We start from the raw sequence: 23254 nt of genomic DNA on the forward strand, positions 1-23254 counted from the left end.
GTCAGATGAATGTAACCGTGCTTTAAGACTGGTCCAGAAACACTTGAACTCAGAACCATTTCTTATTTTACCTAATATTAATGAGCAATTTATCCTCAGGACCGACGCCTCGTCACGAGGTATCGGGGCAGCCTTGATGCAAATGAGAAATGGGGTCCTAAGACCAGTAAAATACATCAGTAGAAAACTCCAACGGAGAGAGACTCGGTACTCTACTATAGAAAGAGAGTGCCTAGCAATTGTCTGGGCCACAGGCAAACTAGCGTTGTATTTATACAACGCTAGCTTTGTACTGCAGACGGACCAGCGTGCTCTAAAATACCTTCATAAATGTAGGTTCAATAATGCCAGACTGACACGCTGGTCCTTACTGCTACAGGAATATAAATTTACTATAGAACACATTCCGGGGAGGGATAATCTTCTAGCTGATTTTTTGTCAAGAAATTTTAGATCGGGAGTCTGAGATGTAAATTGTAATTTAAACCACAGATTTGTTTGTTTTCGCCCTCTAGGTTAACTTAGGATTTGGGGATTTAGTTAGTATTTGTAGTATGTACTACAAATACTTGGGTGGGGGGTAGTGTTACGGGTCAGTTGTAGGTTAGACTAGAATAGGATAGAATGATCTAGAATTAGGGGAGAGTGAGTGTGTGAGTTGAGTTTACCCTAGAATATTGTTAACCCCGGTGTGTTTGTGTATTGTTATCCCAAGGTCGAATGCGTATAAAAGCTGGAGTGAATGGTTGTCAGGGGTTAGTTAGTTGGCAGGGTTAGGTCGAGGGCTATGTTGTATTGTGATATGTGAGACCTAATAAACGTATCGAACGTTAACCCGAGTCGTTCTTGAATTCGAATCTAACCCGGACGTAACAGTGTACAACCCCTGGCCACTCACAGCCTAGTATTCTCGTACAACCCCTGGCCACTGACAACCTAGTGTACAACCCCTGGTCACTCACAACCTAGTATATAACCCCTGGCCACTCACAACCTAGTGTACAACCACTGGCCACTCACAACCTAGTGTACAACCCCTGGCCACTCACAACCTAGTGTACAACCACTGGCCACTCACAACCTAGTGTACAACCACTGGCCACTCACAACCTAGAGTACAACCACTGGCCACTCACAACCTAGTGTACAACCCCTGGCCACTCACAACCTAGTGTACAACCACTGGCCACTCACAACCTAGTGTACAACCACTGGCCACTCACAACCTAGAGTACAACCCCTGGCCACTCACAACCTAGAGTACAACCCCTGGCCACTCACAACCTAGTGTACAACCCCTGGCCACTCACTACCTAGAGTACAATTGTTCTCGTACAATGCCCAAGCCTTGATAAAGTGCAATGTAGTAGGTAAAACAAATCTACCTTCATTTATTTTATATTCTAAATTTACACTTTACTAATTATTATTTTAATCAATATATTTTAATAGTCGTTCCCATATGCCCACATTATGTTTTGAATTATGTTTGAGTCTAAAATACGTTAGCATTATTTTTTACCTATAAAGCTACATAATAACGTTACATTTAAATTTCTAAAAACATTTTGTTTGTAGTTCCGTGACAATGACATTGAACTCAATTGTAGACGGAGTTTGTCGAAATGTTTGTCCGGAATGTGGTTCAGTATTGATTAGATGAGATTTTTTTTACAGTCATAGACAAAGTACATAACGGTAGCTATTAGCCCTTCCATACAAAGCTTACATAACGGTTGCTATTCTTTGACACAAAGCTTACATAGCTATAACTATTAGCCCTTTCACACCAACTTTACATAGCTGTAGCTATTAGCCCTTTGACACAAAGCTTACATAGCTGTAGCTGTTAGCCCTTTCACACAAAACTTACATAGCTGTAGCTATTAGCCATTTCACACAAAGCTTACATAGCTGTAGCTATTAGCCCTTTCACACAAAACTTACATAGCTGTAGCTATTAGCCATTTCACACAAAGCTTACATAACTAGCTAGAAAACCTTGTACAAAAAGCTATTAGCCATTTCACACAAAGCTTACATAACCAGCTAGAAATGCTTGTACAAAAAAGCACCAACATGGAGAAAGAAGCTCTAGTGTGGTTGACAATAAGAGTTATCCAAAATGACATGTGACGCTAGACGTTTTGTTAAAGTTTTATCGACTTTTAGAACTATTTTTAGGAGTAAAGTTAGATTTTTTAGGGAGTGCTTTTATCAGCCAAAGACCGAAGATTTCCTCTCACATGTTGCCGCTATATTTATCTTCTAGTTTTAGGCTAATATATTGATAGAGTATTTGAACGGAAGTGTGTATATTTATAATTGTCAGAGAAGTTTGTTTTATTTAATATATTGTTTAATTTAAGCTCTCCTTGGCAGAATAGATATTGTGGCGGCTATCAAATATAAGTTCGAAACCTGTCACAGTGTGTTATGTTTTGGAATTAGTACACATGGCCAGAGGCGTAGCGACCCTTCCTGGCGCCCGGGGACAAACTTTCTATTTGTACCCCCCCCCCCCCAGACTTTCGATTTGCACCCCCCTTCAAGCTTTCAATTTATTTTTCCAACCCATTTTGGCGCCCCCTAAGGTCGGCGCCCGGGGACATATGTCCCCCACCCCCCTCGCTACGCCTCTGCACATGACATTCATATTATACATTTTTTTATCATTATATCTTACTTAAGGTTAGGGGTTTAGGGTTAAGGGTAAGGCTTAAGGGTAGTCTAGTAAAATAATAATGGATTTTATTTTCAGAGAAAATATTCAGAATTATAACTAAATTAATGGAATGGGTATCTGTTCACGTATGACCATCTAGACTACATTTTATGAAGAAGTGTTTTTGTTTTTCTTCAAACAATTTCTTCATACTGTAGAGGAAATACGCAAGGTGTTTATATTCTCTCACAAGTCGTCGAGTAAATAACACTGTGCTTATTTCCTCCCAACCTAGGGGGGATATATGTATCAATCATCGACCGGATCTAAGCAAGTTGCGTTTTCTCAAACTGTTCGCCGAATGAAGCACTACCGATTTTTTGCGTACCATAAAAAAAAGGTATTATTTCCAAGTTTACAGTCCATTGAGGTGTGTCCATTATAGCTAACCTCGTGACCTCGAGATCTGTGTGGTCACTTGACTAACGTGAGAAGGGTACCCATCAGAGCTGCATTGACTCACAGATTAACGTGAGAAGGGTACCCATCAGAGCTGAATTAATTCACGGACTAACGTGAGAAGGGTACCCATCAGAGCTGCATTGACTCACAGATTAACGTGAGAAGGGTACCCATCAGAGCTGCATTGACTCACAGATTAACGTGAGAAGGGTACCCATCAGAGCTGAATTAATTCACGGACTAACGTGAGAAGGGTACCCATCAGAGCTGCATTGACTCACAGATTAACGTGAGAAGGGTACCCACCAGAGCTGCATTAACTCACGGACTAACGTGAGAAGGGTACCCATCAAAGCTGCATTAACTCACGGACTACCCAGAGACGAGAGACCGGGATCTATTCCACCACGCAGTCCTTGTGTAAAGTTAGACTTTCGGTGCAATTTTTAGAGGTGAAATAATTTACTGCACGCCCCTGAACGCTGTGAGAATATGTACACGCCCCTGACCACTGTGAGAATATGTACACGCCCCTGACCACTGTGAGAATATGTACACACCCCTGATCACTGTGAGAATATTACACACCCCTGACCTCTGTAACAGTTCTCAGTGTGCCGTATAAAACCAGTTGACGCCAGAGATAAGTCAGCTCTAGCTCTGCTGGTCCGACCTAGAGTTAGCTACCTTGGTTGTGTTGGACTGAGTCTGGAAGTCATGGAGTTGTCTCTCTTGGTCTGTCTCGCGCTCCTCTCTGGGGCCGTCTACACGGCAAACATCAACAAACGTGGGGCAACTTTTCTTTTTATAATTACATTTTTTGTTTTATTGAATTAAAACTTTGGTTAAAGAAATGTTGAAATAAATTTATTCTAATTAGAGATCTTAATTAACTTTCCAATGGCCCTATATTATCGACATTAAATCATAGAAATGTAAAACACTTTTTTTCCACAGGAGAGGTCGCTTGCTACCCGGATGTTGGGTGTTTTGCTAACGAAGGACCCTTTGCTTACTCGCCACAGAGGCCACTTACAGTAGTGCCCGAGTCGCCACAGAAAGTTGGGTAGGTAACTTTTGTTTAGTCGCCACAGAAAGTTGGGTAGGTAACTTTTGTTTAGTCGCCACAGAAAGTTGGGTAGGTAACTTTTGTTTAGTCGCCACAGAAAGTTGGGTAGGTAACTTTTGTTTAGTCGCCACAGAAAGTTGGGTAGGTAATTTTAGTCGCCACAGAAAGTTGGGTAAGTAACTTTTGTTTAGTCGCCACAGAAAGTTGGGTAAGTAACTTTTGTTTAGTCGCCACAGAAAGTTGGGTAGGTAACTTTTGTTTAGTCGCCACAGAAAGTTGGGTAGGTAACTTTTTTTTAGTCGCCACAGAAAGTTGGGTAGGTAACTTTTGTTTAGTCGCCACAGAAAGTTGGGTAGGTAACTTTTGTTTAGTCGCCACAGAAAGTTGGGTAGGTAACTTTTGTTTAATCGCCACAGGAAGTTGGGTAGGTAACTTTTGTTTAGTCGCCACAGAAAGTTGGGTAGGTAACTTTTGTTTAGTCGCCACAGAAAGTTGGGTAAGTAACTTTTGTTTAGTCGCCACAGAAAGTTGGGTAAGTAACTTTTTTTTAGTCGCCACAGAAAGTTGGGTAGGTAACTTTTGTTTAGTCGCCACAGAAAGTTGGGTAGGTAACTTTTGTTTAGTCGCCACAGAAAGTTGGGTAGGTAACTTTTGTTTAGTCGCCACAGAAAGTTGGGTAGGTAATTTTAGTCGCCACAGAAAGTTGGGTAGGTAACTTTTTTTTAGTCGCCACAGAAAGTTGGGTAGGTAACTTTTGTTTAGTCGCCACAGAAAGTTGGGTAGGTAACTTTTGTTTAGTCGCCACAGAAAGTTGGGTAGGTAACTTTTGTTTAATCGCCACAGGAAGTTGGGTAGGTAACTTTTGTTTAGTCGCCACAGAAAGTTGGGTAAGTAACTTTTTTTTAGTCGCCACAGAAAGTTGGGTAGGTAACTTTTGTTTAGTCGCCACAGAAAGTTGGGTAGGTAACTTTTGTTTAGTCGCCACAGAAAGTTGGGTAGGTAACTTTTGTTTAGTCGCCACAGAAAGTTGGGTAGGTAATTTTAGTCGCCACAGAAAGTTGGGTAGGTAACTTTTGTTTAGTCGCCACAGAAAGTTGGGTAGGTAACTTTTGTTTAGTCGCCACAGAAAGTTGGGTAGGTAACTTTTGTTTAGTCGCCACAGAAAGTTGGGTAGGTAACTTTTGTTTAGTCGCCACAGAAAGGTGGGTAGGTAACTTTTGTTTAGTCGCCACAGAAAGTTGGGTAGGTAATTTTAGTCGCCACAGAAAGTTGGGTAGGTAACTTTTGTTAATTCGCCACAGAAAGTTGGGTAGGTAACTTTTGTTTAGTCGCCACAGAAAGTTGGGTAAGTAACTTTTGTTTAGTCGCCACAGAAAGTTGGGTAGGTAACTTTTGTTTAGTCGCCACAGAAAGTTGGGTAGGTAACTTTTGTTTAGTCGCCACAGAAAGTTGGGTAGGTAACTTTTTTTTAGTCGCCACAGAAAGTTGGGTAGGTAACTTTTGTTTAGTCGCCACAGAAAGTTGGGTAGGTAACTTTTGTTTAATCGCCACAGGAAGTTGGGTAGGTAACTTTTGTTTAGTCGCCACAGAAAGTTGGGTAGGTAACTTTTGTTTAGTCGCCACAGAAAGTTGGGTAAGTAACTTTTGTTTAGTCGCCACAGAAAGTTGGGTAGGTAACTTTTGTTTAGTCGCCACAGAAAGGTGGGTAAGTAACTTTTGTTTAGTCGCCACAGAAAGTTGGGTAGGTAATTTTAGTCGCCACAGAAAGTTGGGTAGGTAACTTTTGTTTAGTCGCCACAGAAAGTTGGGTAGGTAACTTTTGTTTAGTCGCCACAGAAAGTTGGGTAGGTAACTTTTGTTTAGTCGCCACAGAAAGTTGGGTAGGTAACTTTTGTTTAGTCGCCACAGAAAGTTGGGTAGGTAACTTTTGTTTAGTCGCCACAGAAAGTTGGGTAGGTAACTTTTGTTTAGTCGCCACAGAAAGTTGGGTAGGTAACTTTTGTTTAGTCGCCACAGAAAGTTGGGTAGGTAACTTTTGTTTAGTCGCCACAGAAAGTTGGGTAGGTAACTTTTGTTTAGTCGCCACAGAAAGTTGGGTAGGTAACTTTTTTTTAGTCGCCACAGAAAGTTGGGTAGGTAACTTTTGTTTAGTCGCCACAGAAAGTTGGGTAGGTAACTTTTGTTTAATCGCCACAGGAAGTTGGGTAGGTAACTTTTGTTTAGTCGCCACAGAAAGTTGGGTAAGTAACTTTTGTTTAGTCGCCACAGAAAGTTGGGTAGGTAACTTTTGTTTAGTCGCCACAGAAAGGTGGGTAGGTAACTTTTGTTTAGTCGCCACAGAAAGTTGGGTAGGTAATTTTAGTCGTCACAGAAAGTTGGGTAGGTAACTTTTGTTTAGTCGCCACAGAAAGTTGGGTAGGTAACTTTTGTTTAGTCGCCACAGAAAGTTGGGTAGGTAACTTTTGTTTAGTCGCCACAGAAAGTTGGGTAGTTAACTTTTGTTTAGTCGCCACAGAAAGTTGGGTAGGTAACTTTTGTTTAGTCGCCACAGAAAGTTGGGTAGGTAACTTTTGTTTAGTCGCCACAGAAAGTTGGGTAGGTAACTTTTGTTTAGTCGCCACAGAAAGTTGGGTAGGTAACTTTTGTTTAGTCGCCACAGAAAGTTGGGTAGGTAACTTTTGTTTAGTCGCCACAGAAAGTTGGGTAGGTAACTTTTGTTTAGTCGCCACAGAAAGTTGGGTAGGTAACTTTTATGCTTATGTTGTCTCATGGAATTTTAGTCTGAACTTAATAGCTTCATTGAACCTTGTAAAACGCAGATGTATGTATACGTCTAATGTATAATGGTATTATCTGCTTACTGCTGAAAATGCGTGTCTGCTATAACCCACAGAACGATCTACAGACTGTACACAAGAGAATCTAAGACAACAGCCCAAGTTTTGGACGCCCTCCACTTCACATCAGCTGGCACAGTCTTCACAAACTTCAAGCCCAGAAACACCAAGATTCTCGTCCACGGCTTTCTGGACAGTCCGCAGATGACGTCCTGGCACAAAGTAAGACTAGCCATCATCCCGTGAACATTTCTCTCTACAGTCGCATGAACATTTCTCTCAACGAACTTAAGTAATAGCCGATTTAGTATCTACTTAACAAAACAAATTCCCGTGTGTGTGAATGTGTATGTGTGAGTGTATTTCAGATCCGTTTCTCAAACAGCTAAAACAAAAAATATTGTATACCAAACATGATCTTTTGTTGACAGAGCCTTACAAGAAAACAAGATTTATCAAACATGATCTTTTGTTGTCAGGGCCTTACAAGAAAACAAGATTTACCAAACATGATCTTTTGTTGACAGAGCCTTACAAGAAAACAAGATTTACCAAGTATGATCTTTTGTTGACAGAGCCTTACAAGAAAACAAGATTTACCAAATATGATCTTTTGTTGACAGAGCCTTACAAGAAAACAAGATTCACCAAACATGATCTTTTGTTGTGAGAGCCTTACAAGAAAACAAGATTTACCAAATATGATCTTTTGTTGACAGAGCTTTACAAGAAAACAAGATTTACCAAATATGATCTTTTGTTGACAGGATCTTACAGCAGCGTTTCTCAGCCAAGGCGACTACAACGTCATCTCAGTGGACTGGTCCAAGGGCAATCTGTTCCCGTACACCCAAGCTACAGCCAACACAAGGATCGTTGGCGCTCAGATAGCGCTCTTGGTCCATGAATTAATTGTAAGCACAAATGCTGTCTATGTTGAGTTAATTTATCTAGCAACAGTAACTTTATTATTAGATCTTTAAATGAGCACCGAGCACATATTTGAGCACTGTTTGAGGCAATTAAGATAAACTTGTTAATAGAAAACAGTCTGACTCCCCTTCCCATCATCTCTCTCCTGACCACAGAAAACCAAAAATGTGACGGCTGCAGATTTCCACATCATTGGCCACAGTCTGGGCTCCCACATCTCAGGTTACGCTGGTGAGAGGATCCCAGGGCTCGGCAGGATTACAGGTGGGTTTTGTTTACCTCTTTTCATTGGTGTTATCAGGATTACAGGTGGGTTCTGTTTACCTCTTCTCATTGGTGTTATCAGGATTACAGGTGGGTTCTGTTTACCTCTTTTCATTGGTGTTATCAGGATTACAGGTGGGTTCTGTTTACCTCTTCTCATTGGTGTTATCAGGATTACAGGTGGGTTCTGTTTACCTCTTCTCATTGGTGTTATCAGGATTACAGGTGGGTTCTGTTTACCTCTTCTCATTGGTGTTATCAGGATTACAGGTGGGTTCTGTTTACCTCTTCTCATTGGTGTTATCAGGATTACAGGTGGGTTCTGTTTACCTCTTCTCATTGGTGTTATCAGGATTACAGGTGGGTTCTGTTTACCTCTTTTCATTGGTGTTATCAGGATTACAGGTGGGTTCTGTTTACCTCTTCTCATTGGTGTTATCAGGATTACAGGTGGGTTCTGTTTACCTCTTCTCATTGGTGTTATCAGGATTACAGGTGGGTTCTGTTTACCTCTTCTCATTGGTGTTATCAGGATTACAGGTGGGTTCTGTTTACCTCTTCTCATTGGTGTTATCAGGATTACAGGTGAGTTCTGTTTACCTCTTCTCATTGGTGTTATCAGGATTACAGGTGGGTTCTGTTTACCTCTTCTCATTGGTGTTATCAGGATTATAGGTGGGTTCTGTTTACCTCTTCTCATTGGTGTTATCAGGATTACAGGTGAGTTCTGTTTACCTCTTCTCATTGGTGTTATCAGGATTATAGGTGAGTTCTGTTTACCTCTTCTCATTGGTGTTATACACATTCTAAATGAGATCATCATTCTAGAAACACAAACTTTACACTGCTTGCCTACTCTAGTTACTCCCATTCTAAATGAGATGATCATTCTAGAAACACAGACTTTACACTGCTTGCCTACTCTAGTTATTCCCATTCTAAATAAGATGATCATTCTAGAAACACAAACTTTACACTGCTTGCCTACTCTAGTTATTCCAATTCTAAATGAGATGATCATTCTACAAACACAAACTTTACACTGCTTGCCTACTCTAGTTTTTCCCATTCTAAATGAGATGGTCATTCTAGAAACACAAACTTTACACTGCTTGCCTACTCTAGTTATTCCCATTCTAATTGAGATGACCATTCTAGAAACACAGACTTTACACTGCTGCCAATGACTGTTTCTTCCTGTAGGTCTGGACCCAGCAGGCCCATACTTTGAGAACACCGACCCAGCTGTCAGACTTGATCCAACTGATGCTGTTTTTGTTGACGCCATGCACACAGATGCCGAGAAGCTCATTTATTTAGGTCTGTTGTGGGGGCAGGAGTTCAGTTTATCTCTCACAGACTACATTTATTTGTGTCCGACACCTATCATCATGTTATGTCCAACCCTACCATGATGTGTATGCCCAACCCTACCATGATGTTGTGTATATCCAACCCTACCATGATGTTGTGTATATCCAACCCTACCATGATGTTGTTTATGTCCAACCCTACCATGATATTGTGTATATCCAACCCTACCATGATGTTGTGTATATCCAACCCTACCATGATGTTGTGTATATCCAACCCTACCATGATGTTGTGTATGTACAACCCTACCATGATGTTGTGTATGGCTAACCCTACCATGATGTTGTTTATGTCCAACCCTACCATGATGTTGTTTATGTCCAACCCTACCATGATGTTGTTTATGTCCAACCCTACCATGATGTTGTTTATGTCCAACCCTACCATGATGTTGTGTATGGCTAACCCTACCATGATGTTGCTTATGTCCAACCCTACCATGATTTTGTGTATGTCCAACCCTACCATGATGTTGTGTATATCCAACCCTACCATGATGTTGTGTATGGCTAACCCTACCATGATGTGTATATCCAACCCTACCATGATGTTGTTTATGTCCAACCCTACGATGATGTGTATATCCAACCCTACCATGACGTTGTGTATATCCAACCCTACCATGATGTTGTGTATGTCCAACCCTACCATGATGTGCATATCCAACCCTACCATGACGTTGTGTATATCCAACCCTACCATGATGTGATATTTAGCCAACACCTACCCCCTCCCCTCTCCCGCCGACCTACCTTGTACCCAATGATTGAGTTCCTATGTGGCAGGTCTGGGCATGAAGCAGGCAGTGGCTGACATTGACTTCTATCCTAACTCTGGCCACGACCAGCCGGGCTGTACAAGAAACCCTTTCACCAACATCGCCGAGTGGGGCGTTTTACAAGGTAGGTTCGGAGTTTTACAAGGTAAATTGGGATTTTTACAAGGTAGGTTGTGCGTTTTAATGTAAGTTTGGATTTTTACAAGGTAAGCTGTGCGTTTTACAAGGTAAGTTGTGCGTTTAAAAAGGTAGGTTGTGCTTTTTACAAGGTAAACTGGGATTTTTACAAGGTAAGTCGGTGATTTAAAAAGGTAAAAGGGGCGTTTTTCAAGGTAAAGTGAGAGTTTTACATAGGGACTAGATCCATCTGTGTGTGTGTGTGTGGAGTAGTGCAGGTGACCAGATCAAATTTAACAAGGTACCTTACACTCTATTGATAAATATTGTAGATTATAATATGACTATCAATCAACCACTGATATATCTTGTAGTAATAAGGTATCAACGAAATTATCAAACTATCATTATTGCATCAAATATCATCAAAAATATATAAAACGTATAAAACAAGAAATGGACTAAGAGTAAAAGACTCTAGGCTGATATCTCTTTAAATTACAGGATCCATCGAGGTCATCTGCTGCAACCATTTCCGTGCCGTCCATTTCTTCATTGAGAGTGTCAAGTCGGACTGTCCATTCATGGGCTATACTTGTAACAACGAGGCTGATTTTGAGGTAAACAAACACATTAGTATTACTCTATTCGCGCTCTTAAGTGGAGCATTCAAATGTTGGTTGAATAACAAAACCTCCGCAGCCGATTGTTTTTATGCTTTAAGAAACAAACAATGGTGTATTTCAAATTCACAACCATAACTTTACAAAGAAATTAATTATTAAATTAAATGTCGAGACCTTAATGAAAAAATTCCCCCATTTGTGTGTGTGAGAGAGAGTGAGTGAGTGTATTTCAGATGCGTCATTTTGTTTGTGTTAACAACTGTCCCTTTCTAGAACGACAAATGTTTGCTATTAATAATCACATAGTTACAGGGGAAAATGTTTTTTAAACATTTTTCTAGAACGGCAAATGTAACACGTGTGGTACCGCCGGCTGCTCTTTTATGGGTCTACACGCGGACAGGAACATCCCAGCCCGGGGGTCGTACAGAAAAGTTTATCTTCATACAGCCAATCACCAGCCGTTCTGTCGTAAGTTTATCTTCATACAGCCAATCACCAGCCGTTCTGTCGTAAGTTTATCTTCATACAGCCAATCACCAGCCGTTCTGTCGTAAGTTTATCTTCATACAGCCAATCACCAGCCGTTCTGTCGTAAGTTTATCTTCATACAGCCAATCGCCAGCCGTTCTGTCGTAAGTTTATCTTCATACAGCCAATCACCAGCCGTTCTGTCGTAAGTTTATCTTCATACAGCCAATCACCAGCCGTTCTGTCGTAAGTTTATCTTCATACAGCCAATCACCAGCCGTTCTGTCGTAAGTTTATCTTCATACAGCCAATCACCAGCCGTTCTGTCGTAAGTTTATCTTCATACAGCCAATCACCAGCCGTTCTGTCGTAAGTTTATCTTCATACAGCCAATCACCAGCCGTTCTGTCGTAAGTTTATCTTCATACAGCCAATCACCAGCCGTTCTGTCGTAAGTTTATCTTAATACAGCCAATCACCAGCCGTTCTGTCGTAAGTTTATCTTCATACAGCCAATCACCAGCCGTTCTGTCGTAAGTTTATCTTCATACAGCCAATCACCAGCCGTTCTGTCGTAAGTTTATCTTCATACAGCCAATCACCAGCCGTTCTGTCGTAAGTTTATCTTCATACAGCCAATCACCAGCCGTTCTGTCGTAAGTTTATCTTCATACAGCCAATCACCAGCCGTTCTGTCGTAAGTTTATCTTCATACAGCCAATCGCCAGCCGTTCTGTCGTAAGTTTATCTTCATACAGCCAATCACCAGCCGTTCTGTCGTAAGTTTATCTTCATACAGCCAATCACCAGCCGTTCTGTCGTAAGTTTATCTTCATACAGCCAATCACCAGCCGTTCTGTCGTAAGTTTATCTTCATACAGCCAATCACCAGCCGTTCTGTCGTAAGTTTATCTTCATACAGCCAATCACCAGCCGTTCTGTCGTAAGTTTATCTTCATACAGCCAATCACCAGCCGTTCTGTCGTAAGTTTATCTTCATACAGCCAATCACCAGCCGTTCTGTCGTAAGTTTATCTTCATACAGCCAATCACCAGCCGTTCTGTCGTAAGTTTATCTTAATACAGCCAATCACCAGCCGTTCTGTCGTAAGTTTATCTTCATACAGCCAATCACCAGCCGTTCTGTCGTAAGGTTATCTTCATACAGCCAATCACCAGCCGTTCTATCGTAAGTTTATCTTCATACAGCCAATCACCAGCCGTTCTGTCGTAAGTTTATCTTCATACAGCCAATCACCAGCCGTTCTGTCGTAAGTTTATCTTCATACAGCCAATCACCAGCCGTTCTGTTGTAAGTTTATCTTCATACAGCCAATCACCAGCCGTTCTGTCGTAAGTTTATCTTCATACAGCCAATCACCAGCCGTTCTGTCGTAAGTTTATCTTCATACAGCCAATCACCAGCCGTTCTGTTGTAAGTTTATCTTCATACAGCCAATCACCAGCCGTTCTGTCGTAAGTTTATCTTCATACAGCCAATCACCAGCCGTTCTGTCGTAAGTTTATCTTCATAGAACCATCTCGTGTCGTAAGTTTATCTTCATACAACCATCTCGTAAGTTTATCTTCATAGAACCATCTCGTAAGTTTATCTTCATAGAACCATCTCGTGTCGTAAGTTTATCTTCATAGAACTATCTCGTAAGTTTATCTTCATACAACCATCTCGTAAGTTTATCTTCATAGAACCATCTCGTGTCGTAAGTTTATCTTCATACAACCATCTCGTAAGTTTATCTTCATACAACCATCTCGTAAGTTTATCTTCATAGAACCATCTCGTAAGTTTATCTTCATAGAACCATCTCGTGTCGTAAGTTTATCTTCATAGAACTATCTCGTAAGTTTATCTTCATACAACCATCTCGTAAGTTTATCTTCATACAACCATCTCGTGTCGTAAGTTTATCTTCATACAACCATCTAGTGTCGTAAGTTTATCTACATACAACCATCTCGTGTCGTAAGTTTATCTTCATACAACTATCTCGTGTCGTAAGTTTATCTACATACAACCAGCTCGTGTCAAATGTTCCTATAATACTCTAGAACCTATCATAGAAAATACGAGCCTGCACACAGCAGATTTTAAAGCCCAACTTTTGTTGTGACAGAATTCCATTTGGACGTGACACTGAAACTACAACCCAATGTTGGACAAACAACAAAAGGCGCTGTTGCTGTTGTCATCAATGGGGACAAAGGGTCGACAAACAGGGTTCAGCTCAATGCAGGGTCAGTAACTCTGCTATTATACTGGGTTCCACTGTTCTTAAAATATATTTGTTATTTCAAACGTTTTTGTAAGTGTAACTAAAAGTTCACCTGATTGCAACTACTTAGAATCTATCTTAAAACATGTTTGCATTTTATTTAATCTTTTTTTTCTTAACATTACATAACATTGATAAGAAAAGACTGACATTAAGGCGTGATTGTAATAATCAAATCAAGAGTTTGTATTTTAAGTTAAACAATAATATTCATGTTTCAACTTATCAGCAACAGACGGCCATGTAGACACAAGTTCTGTTAGTACAAACACAGTCGTCCCCGTGTGGTGACACAAGTTCTGTTAGTACAAACACAGTCGTAGCGGTGACACAAGTTCTGTTAGTACAAACACAGTCGTCCCCGTGTGGTGACACAAGTTCTGTTAGTACAAACACAGTCGTTCCCGTGTGGTGACACAAGTTCTGTTAGTACAAACACAGTCGTTCCCGTGTGGTGACACAAGTTCTGTTAGTACAAACACAGTCGTTCCCGTGTGGTGACACAAGTTCTGTTAGTACAAACACAGTCGTTCCCGTGTGGTGACACAAGTTCTGTTAGTACAAACACAGTCGTTCCCGTGTGGTGACACAAGTTCTGTTAGTACAAACACAGTCGTAGCCGTGACACAAGTTCTGTTAGTACAAACACAGTCGTCCCCGTGTGGTGACACAAGTTCTGTTAGTACAAACACAGTCGTAGCGGTGACACAAGTTCTGTTAGTACAAACACAGTCGTCCCCGTGTGGTGACACAAGTTCTGTTAGTACAAACACAGTCGTTCCCGTGTGGTGACACAAGTTCTGTTAGTACAAACACAGTCGTAGCCGTGACACAAGTTCTGTTAGTACAAACACAGTCGTCCCCGTGTGGTGACACAAGTTCTGTTAGTACAAACACAGTCGTAGCGGTGACACAAGTTCTGTTAGTACAAACACAGTCGTCCCCGTGTGGTGACACAAGTTCTGTTAGTACAAACACAGTCGTCCCCGTGTGGTGACACAAGTTCTGTTAGTACAAACACAGTCGTAGCGGTGACACAAGTTCTGTTAGTACAAACACAGTCGTCCCCGTGTGGTGACACAAGTTCTGTTAGTACAAACACAGTCGTCCCCGTGCGGTGACACAAGTTCTGTTAGTACAAACACAGTCGTCCCCGTGTGGTGACACAAGTTCTGTTAGTACAAACACAGTCGTAGCGGTGACACAAGTTCTGTTAGTACAAACACAGTCGTCCCCGTGCGGTGACACAAGTTCTGTTAGTACAAACACAGTCGTCCCCGTGTGGTGACACAAGTTCTGTTAGTACAAACACAGTCGTCCCCGTGCGGTGACACAAGTTCTGTTAGTACAAACACAGTCGTCCCCGTGTGGTGACACAAGTTCTGTTAGTACAAACACAGTCGTCCCCGTGTGGTGACACAAGTTCTGTTAGTACAAACACAGTCGTCCCCGTGCGGTGACACAAGTTCTGTTAGTACAAACACAGTCGTCCCCGTGAGGTGACACAAGTTCTGTTAGTACAAACACAGTCGTCCCCGTTGATTGCGGTGACACAAGTTCTGTTAGTACAAACACAGTCGTAGCGGTGACACAAGTTCTGTTAGTACAAATACAGTCGTCCCCGTGTGGTGACACAAGTTCTGTTAGTACAAACACAGTCGTCCCCGTGCCGTGACACAAGTTCTGTTAGTACAAACACAGTCGTCCCCGTGTGGTGACACAAGTTCTGTTAGTACAAACACAGTCGTAGCGGTGACACAAGTTCTGTTAGTACAAACACAGTCGTCCCCGTGTGGTGACACAAGTTCTGTTAGTACAAACACAGTCGTCCCCGTGTGGTGACACAAGTTCTGTTAGTACAAACACAGTCGTAGCGGTGACACAAGTTCTGTTAGTACAAACACAGTCGTCCCCGTGTGGTGACACAAGTTCTGTTAGTACAAACACAGTCGTCCCCGTGCCGTGACACAAGTTCTGTTAGTACAAACACAGTCGTCCCCGTGTGGTGACACAAGTTCTGTTAGTACAAACACAGTCGTAGCGGTGACACAAGTTCTGTTAGTACAAACACAGTCGTCCCCGTGTGGTGACACAAGTTCTGTTAGTACAAACACAGTCGTCCCCGTGTGGTGACACAAGTTCTGTTAGTACAAACACAGTCGTCCCCGTGTGGTGACACAAGTTCTGTTAGTACAAACACAGTCGTCCCCGTGTGGTGACACAAGTTCTGTTAGTACAAACACAGTCGTCCCCGTGTGGTGACACAAGTTCTGTTAGTACAAACACAGTCGTCCCCGTGTGGTGACACAAGTTCTGTTAGTACAAACACAGTCGTCCCCGTGTGGTGACACAAGTTCTGTTAGTACAAACACAGTCGTAGCGGTGACACAAGTTCTGTTAGTACAAACACAGTCGTCCCCGTGTGGTGACACAAGTTCTGTTAGTACAAACACAGTCGTAGCGGTGACACAAGTTCTGTTAGTACAAACACAGTCGTCCCCGTGTGGTGACACAAGTTCTGTTAGTACAAACACAGTCGTCCCCGTGTGGTGACACAAGTTCTGTTAGTACAAACACAGTCGTCCCCGTGTGGTGACACAAGTTCTGTTAGTACAAACACAGTCGTAGCGGTGACACAAGTTCTGTTAGTACAAACACAGTCGTAGCGGTGACACAAGTTCTGTTAGTACAAACACAGTCGTCCCCGTGTGGTGACACAAGTTCTGTTAGTACAAACACAGTCGTCCCCGTGTGGTGACACAAGTTCTGTTAGTACAAACACAGTCGTAGCGGTGACACAAGTTCTGTTAGTACAAACACAGTCGTCCCCGTGTGGTGACACAAGTTCTGTTAGTACAAACACAGTCGTCCCCGTGCCGTGACACAAGTTCTGTTAGTACAAACACAGTCGTCCCCGTGTGGTGACACAAGTTCTGTTAGTACAAACACAGTCGTAGCGGTGACACAAGTTCTGTTAGTACAAACACAGTCGTCCCCGTGTGGTGACACAAGTTCTGTTAGTACAAACACAGTCGTCCCCGTGCGGTGACACAAGTTCTGTTAGTACAAACACAGTCGTCCCCGTGTGGTGACACAAGTTCTGTTAGTACAAACACAGTCGTAGCGGTGACACAAGTTCTGTTAGTACAAACACAGTCGTCCCCGTGTGGTGACACAAGTTCTGTTAGTACAAACACAGTCGTCCCCGTGTGGTGACACAAGTTCTGTTAGTACAAACACAGTCGTTCCCGTGTGGTGACACAAGTTCTGTTAGTACAAACACAGTCGTAGCGGTGACACAAGTTCTGTTAGTACAAACACAGTCGTCCCCGTGCGGTGACACAAGTTCTGTTAGTACAAACACAGTCGTCCCCGTGTGGTGACACAAGTTCTGTTAGTACAAACACAGTCGTAGCGGTGACACAAGTTCTGTTAGTACAAACACAGTCGTAGCGGTGACACAAGTTCTGTTAGTACAAACACAGTCGTCCCCGTGTGGTGACACAAGTTCTGTTAGTACAAACACAGTCGTCCCCGTGTGGTGACACAAGTTCTGTTAGTACAAACACAGTCGTCCCCGTGTGGTGACACAAGTTCTGTTAGTACAAACACAGTCGTTCCCGTGTGGTGACACAAGTTCTGTTAGTACAAACACAGTCGTAGCCGTGACACAAGTTCTGTTAGTACAAACACAGTCGTCCCCGTGTGGTGACACAAGTTCTGTTAGTACAAACACAGTCGTCCCCGTGTGGTGACACAAGTTCTGTTAGTACAAACACAGTCGTCCCCGTGTGGTGACACAAGTTCTGTTAGTACAAACACAGTCGTTCCCGTGTGGTGACACAAGTTCTGTTAGTACAAACACAGTCGTAGCGGTGACACAAGTTCTGTTAGTACAAACACAGTCGTCCCCGTGCGGTGACACAAGTTCTGTTAGTACAAACACAGTCGTCCCCGTGTGGTGACACAAGTTCTGTTAGTACAAACACAGTCGTCCCCGTGCGGTGACACAAGTTCTGTTAGTACAAACACAGTCGTAGCGGTGACACAAGTTCTGTTAGTACAAACACAGTCGTCCCCGTGTGGTGACACAAGTTCTGTTAGTACAAACACAGTCGTCCCCGTGTGGTGACACAAGTTCTGTTAGTACAAACACAGTCGTTCCCGTGTGGTGACACAAGTTCTGTTAGTACAAACACAGTCGTAGCGGTGACACAAGTTCTGTTAGTACAAACACAGTCGTCCCCGTGTGGTGACACAAGTTCTGTTAGTACAAACACAGTCGTAGCGGTGACACAAGTTCTGTTAGTACAAACACAGTCGTCCCCGTGTGGTGACACAAGTTCTGTTAGTATAAACACAGTCGTCCCCGTGTGGTGACACAAGTTCTGTTAGTACAAACACAGTCGTAGCGGTGACACAAGTTCTGTTAGTACAAACACAGTCGTAGCGGTGACACAAGTTCTGTTAGTACAAACACAGTCGTCCCCGTTGATTGCGGTGACACCATTCCTGTGCTCCACACGACATTATCCATTGTAATTTGTAATCGATTTAAAAGTGAAGTGCATCAGTACTGACCAATCGATATCCGCCGAAAGGTGAACATTTACTTGTTAAAAAAACAAAAACCAACACGAAGTTTGGTAGTGTGTGTGTGCGGGGGGGGGGGGGGGTATGAAATCAAGCTAAGCACTTGAACATTTTTACACACGATTCGATGAGTTGCCACGACTTCGATGAGTTGCCACGACTTTGATGAGTTGCCACGACTTTGATGAGTTGCCACGACTTTGATGAGTTGCACGACTTTGATGAGTTGCACGACTTTGATGAGTTGCCACGACTTTGATGAGTTGCACGACTTTGATGAGTTGCCACGACTTTGATGAGTAGCCACGACTTTGATGAGTTGCCACGACTTCGATGAGTTGCACGACTTTGATGAGTTGCCACGACTTTGATGAGTTGCACGACTTTGATGAGTTGCCACGACTTTGATGAGTTGCACGACTTTGATGAGTTGCCACGACTTCGATGAGTTGCCTCGACTTTGATGAGTTGCCACGACTTTGATGAGTTGCACGACTTTGATGAGTTGCCACGACTTTGATGAGTAGCCACGACTTTGATGAGTTGCCACGACTTTGATGAGTTGCACGACTTTGATGAGTTGCCACGACTTTGATGAGTAGCCACGACTTTGATGAGTTGCCACGACTTTGATGAGTAGCCTCGACTTTGATGAGTTGCCACGACTTTGATGAGTAGCCACGACTTTGATGGGTTGCCACGACTTTGATGAGTTGCCACGACTTTGATGAGTTGCACGACTTTGATGAGTTGCCACGACTTTGATGAGTAGCCACGACTTTGATGGGTTGCCACGACTTTGATGAGTTGCACGACTTTGATGGGTTGCCACGACTTTGATGGGTTGCCATGACGACTAACTGACGAATGTTTTAACACACCATGCCACTGCCTGCGACAACGGTTGATGGGTGAATGAGTTATTAGTGTTAGAGAAGACAAAATAGTCTCAGTTTGAAGGTGTGTATAGAATCTGTGAGATGATGCTATATTTACCATGTTTGAAATAGCATCACGACAGCAGATTAATTCCACTTTGTTGATGTCGACAATTATTGTGATCACTTACCCAGACAGCTTATACACATGTTTTTAAATCCATCGTTTATTTTAATGATTATGTTCATCTAAAATGACAAGCTTGAAAATAGTTATCTTGTGATTATTTTAGCGCCATCAACTTTGAACCCGGAAGTGTCCACACGTTTCAAGTGGCAACACCAAATGACATCGGCAACATCCGAAATATAATGGTGATATACATGCACACAGTATCTCTGTTGAATCCACTTGACTGGGACATCCTTGGCTTGACCAGCTCTAAGATTTATCTACAGGAGGTGGACGTCAAGCGGCAGGAAGCGGGCGTTGAGTGAGTTTTATCTTCATTCACTCACCGTCTGTTGAGTGAGTTTTATCTTCATTCACTCACCGTCTGTTGAGTGAGTTTTATCTTCATTCACTCACCGTCTGTTGAGTGAGTTTTATCTTCATTCTTTCACCGTAGGTTGAGTTTTATCTTCATTCACTCACCGTAGGTTGAGTGAGTTTTATCTTCATTCACTCACCGTCGGTTGTGTTTTATCTTCATTCACTAATCGTCTATTGAATTTTATCTTCATTCACTCACCGTAGGTTGAGTGAGTTTTATCTCCATTCACTCACCGTAGGTTGAGTGAGTTTTATCTTCATTCACTCACCGTAGGGTGAGTGAGTTTTATCTTCTTTCACTCACCATAGGTTGAGTGAGTTTTATCTTCCTTCACTCACCGTAGGTTGAGTGAGTTTTATCTTCATTCACTCACCGTTGGTTGAGTGAGTTTTATCTTCATTCACTCACCGTAGGTTGAGTGAGTTTTATCTTCATTCACTCACCGTAGGGTGAGTGAGTTTTATCTTCTTTCACTCACCATAGGTTGAGTGAGTTTTATCTTCATTCACTCACCGTAGGTTGAGTGAGTTTTATCTTCATTCACTCACCGTCTGTTGAGTGAGTTTTATCTTCATTCTTTCACCGTAGGTTGAGTTTTATCTTCATTCACTCACCGTAGGTTGAGTTTTATCTTCATTCACTCACCGTAATTTGAGTTTTATCTTCATTCACTCACCGTAGGTTGAGTTTTATCTTCATTCACTCACCGTAATTTGAGTTTTATCTTCATTCACTCACCGTAGGTTGAGTTTTATCTTCATTCACTCACCGTAGGTTGAGTTTTATCTTCATTCACTCACCGTAGTTGAGTTTTATCTTCATTCACTCACCGTCTGTTGAGTGAGTTTTATCTTCATTCACTGACCGTGGGTTGAGTGATTTTTATGTTCATTCACTCAGCGAATTGAGTGAAATTTATCGTCATCAACGCACCGTATTTTGAGTGAGTTTTATGTTCTTTCATGTATTAATTGATCATAAAAAGTTTGCTCTTATCGACGTTATTCTAATGTTATCTTGCTAATAATCGGTAAACCATATCTTGCCTTGAGTTTTCTGTTCACATTTTATCCTTTTACATTATCAGTTTTGTCACTTTCATAATTCCCAAATTAATTTCACGGTTATTATACCATTATAAACCAAAATTACACCCCGTATGTGTGATGTAATTATACCATTCTAAACCAAAATTACATCTCTTACAGATCTCATGTGTGATGTAATTATACCATTCTAAACCAAATGACTTCTCTTACAGATCTCATGTGTGATGTAATTATACCATTCCAAACCAAATGATTTATCTTACAGATCTCATGTGTGATGTAATTATACCATTCTAAACCAAAATTACATCTCTTACAGATCTCGGGTGTGTGCAGCTGGTAGTGGTGTGGTTGTAGAGTCAGATAAAGCTGTTGTCATCAATAGAGCTTGCTAATCACGTGATGCCCTCGGCGACAGCTATAAATAAACTTTATATTATACCTAAGTTGTCGTTCTTTAAATTAATTTCCTTTATATTTCGTTATTCGTAATTTAAAAGTCAAATAGAAATTTGAAAATGTGTTCGATTACTGCATTGATTTTGTCTTATTATCTTCCTTAAATTAATTAAGATTCGTAAATTAATAAAAACTATAACAGTTTCGCACACTAGACAAGTTAGTGATTACCTTTTTCTGACATGACAGAATACAACAATAAACCGGGAGTGATCTCCCCTCAATTTTCTCGAATATTCTTAGATAAAACAACGAGGGATGGTAACTCGGGATACAGACATGATTTTTAATCCATTTTTAATTACTTAAACTTTTTAAAATAGAATAGAATCTCGTAGAAAAAAAGAATTGCGCAACAAGTGAACGCCAAACAATATGTGTATAATAGTGCGCAATATTATTAGTACTTTATAAAATCACATGCTTTTTGAGATATCGGAAATAGCGTAAATTACTTTTTCAGGTCAACGGAAATTACTCAAAATTTGATAGAAGGCAGAAAATTAGATATTTTCCTTACATGTGAAATTTCATTTATTTATCTCAGTACTCATGTACTCAAGTTATAGGCTTTTGCAAAAGTTTGAAAGTAGAATAAGTAGTTCCACTTCCGGTTACCATAAATCACTGAAAAGTTGGACAAAAACTACAACTTGAAGTGAGAAAATCTTATAACTGTATGAAATTTCGTCCCCCTATATGAAACGGTACTCTTATTGTTGGTCTTTTAGAAACCAACAATAAAGTACCACTTCCGGATATCAGAGGGCACTCCAAAAATGTAATTAAAAAATTCAAGTGTAAAATTTTAAACTTACATAGGAAATTTCATTCACAGACATGCAGCACATACACCATGGTGTTCGAACGGAAATATAATACCAATTTCGGTACGATGCGGCCTAACGCTAGATCACTAGACTTAACCCGAAAGTCTTGAGTTTGGATCCGGGTTCACATTAGTAGAACTTCCCTGATTCCATCTAGCTCTGATGGGTACCTGACAAGTTAGGTAAAGCAAAGGCGGCTGGGCATAGTGCTGGCCTCACTATGCCCTCATATGCCGAGGTCACTTAAACTGGTGAGCTTTACTTAACTTGCTCCTTTGAAAAGGGAACTTTACTTCACCACTTCCGGTTACCGGAAATTTGATAGAAAATTAGGTATAAAGATACGCATACAATGTAATATTACTATGCGAAATTTAGACCGGTTATCGTGAATTGCTTAAAATATTAATCACAACTTCAAATTTGATATAATACCTATATATAAAATAAGATAACTGAAACGGTAGTCAGACAGACATTAAGTCGTACAGACATACAGACACATTTTTGCTAAACTAAGTTTTTTCGACTCAGGGAAGTGTAAAACGTAAAGATTTGTCAAAATCTCGATTCCGATTATATGCAAGATCACAATAATGATTATTCCACCATTTTTCGTATCCGAGAAAGTAAAAATACGGGAAATAAATCGGACTTTTAAAAAATACTAATTATATATAAACATATATATATATATATATATATATATATATATATATATATATATATATATATATATATATATATATAGGTTTATATATAATAAAATATATCACAGATATAAAGTTGTAAGTAAATGTTGAAATGTTGAACCAAATACAATGGCTTATTAATTAATAATTAAGGTAGCTCTGTTACAGCATCTGTCGACGTCACACCACTGATAAGTAGCGTAAAGGTTTTTTAAGTGTAACTTAACCTCAGAGTTTAGAGGTGTAACACGTCGACTAAGTTTTATTTAAAGTGCAACCAAATTTTAAACAGGTCACAAAAAACACGAT

The 23254-nt window shown here is 41.2% G+C and overlaps 1 protein-coding gene across 1 annotated transcript; it reads left to right on the plus strand.

Annotated features, from left to right (window-relative positions):
• The first annotated feature begins 3771 nt into the window (after positions 1-3771).
• On the plus strand, positions 3772-21410 carry LOC131949483 (pancreatic triacylglycerol lipase). Its single transcript, XM_059311389.1, has 12 exons — positions 3772-3914; positions 4085-4193; positions 7090-7255; positions 7801-7947; positions 8122-8230; positions 9434-9550; positions 10390-10506; positions 11004-11119; positions 11467-11596; positions 13732-13852; positions 19655-19855; positions 21284-21410. Exons 1-12 carry the CDS (start codon positions 3845-3847, stop codon positions 21357-21359), a joined length of 1479 nt encoding a protein of 492 aa, XP_059167372.1. The 5' UTR covers positions 3772-3844; the 3' UTR covers positions 21360-21410.
• The last annotated feature ends 1844 nt before the right edge of the window (positions 21411-23254 follow it).

This window comes from Physella acuta, unplaced genomic scaffold (assembly GCF_028476545.2).
Source record: "Physella acuta isolate Inbredline_101_S28 unplaced genomic scaffold, ASM2847654v3 ptg000061l, whole genome shotgun sequence".
In the NCBI taxonomy this organism is placed as follows: Eukaryota; Metazoa; Mollusca; class Gastropoda; family Physidae; genus Physella; species Physella acuta.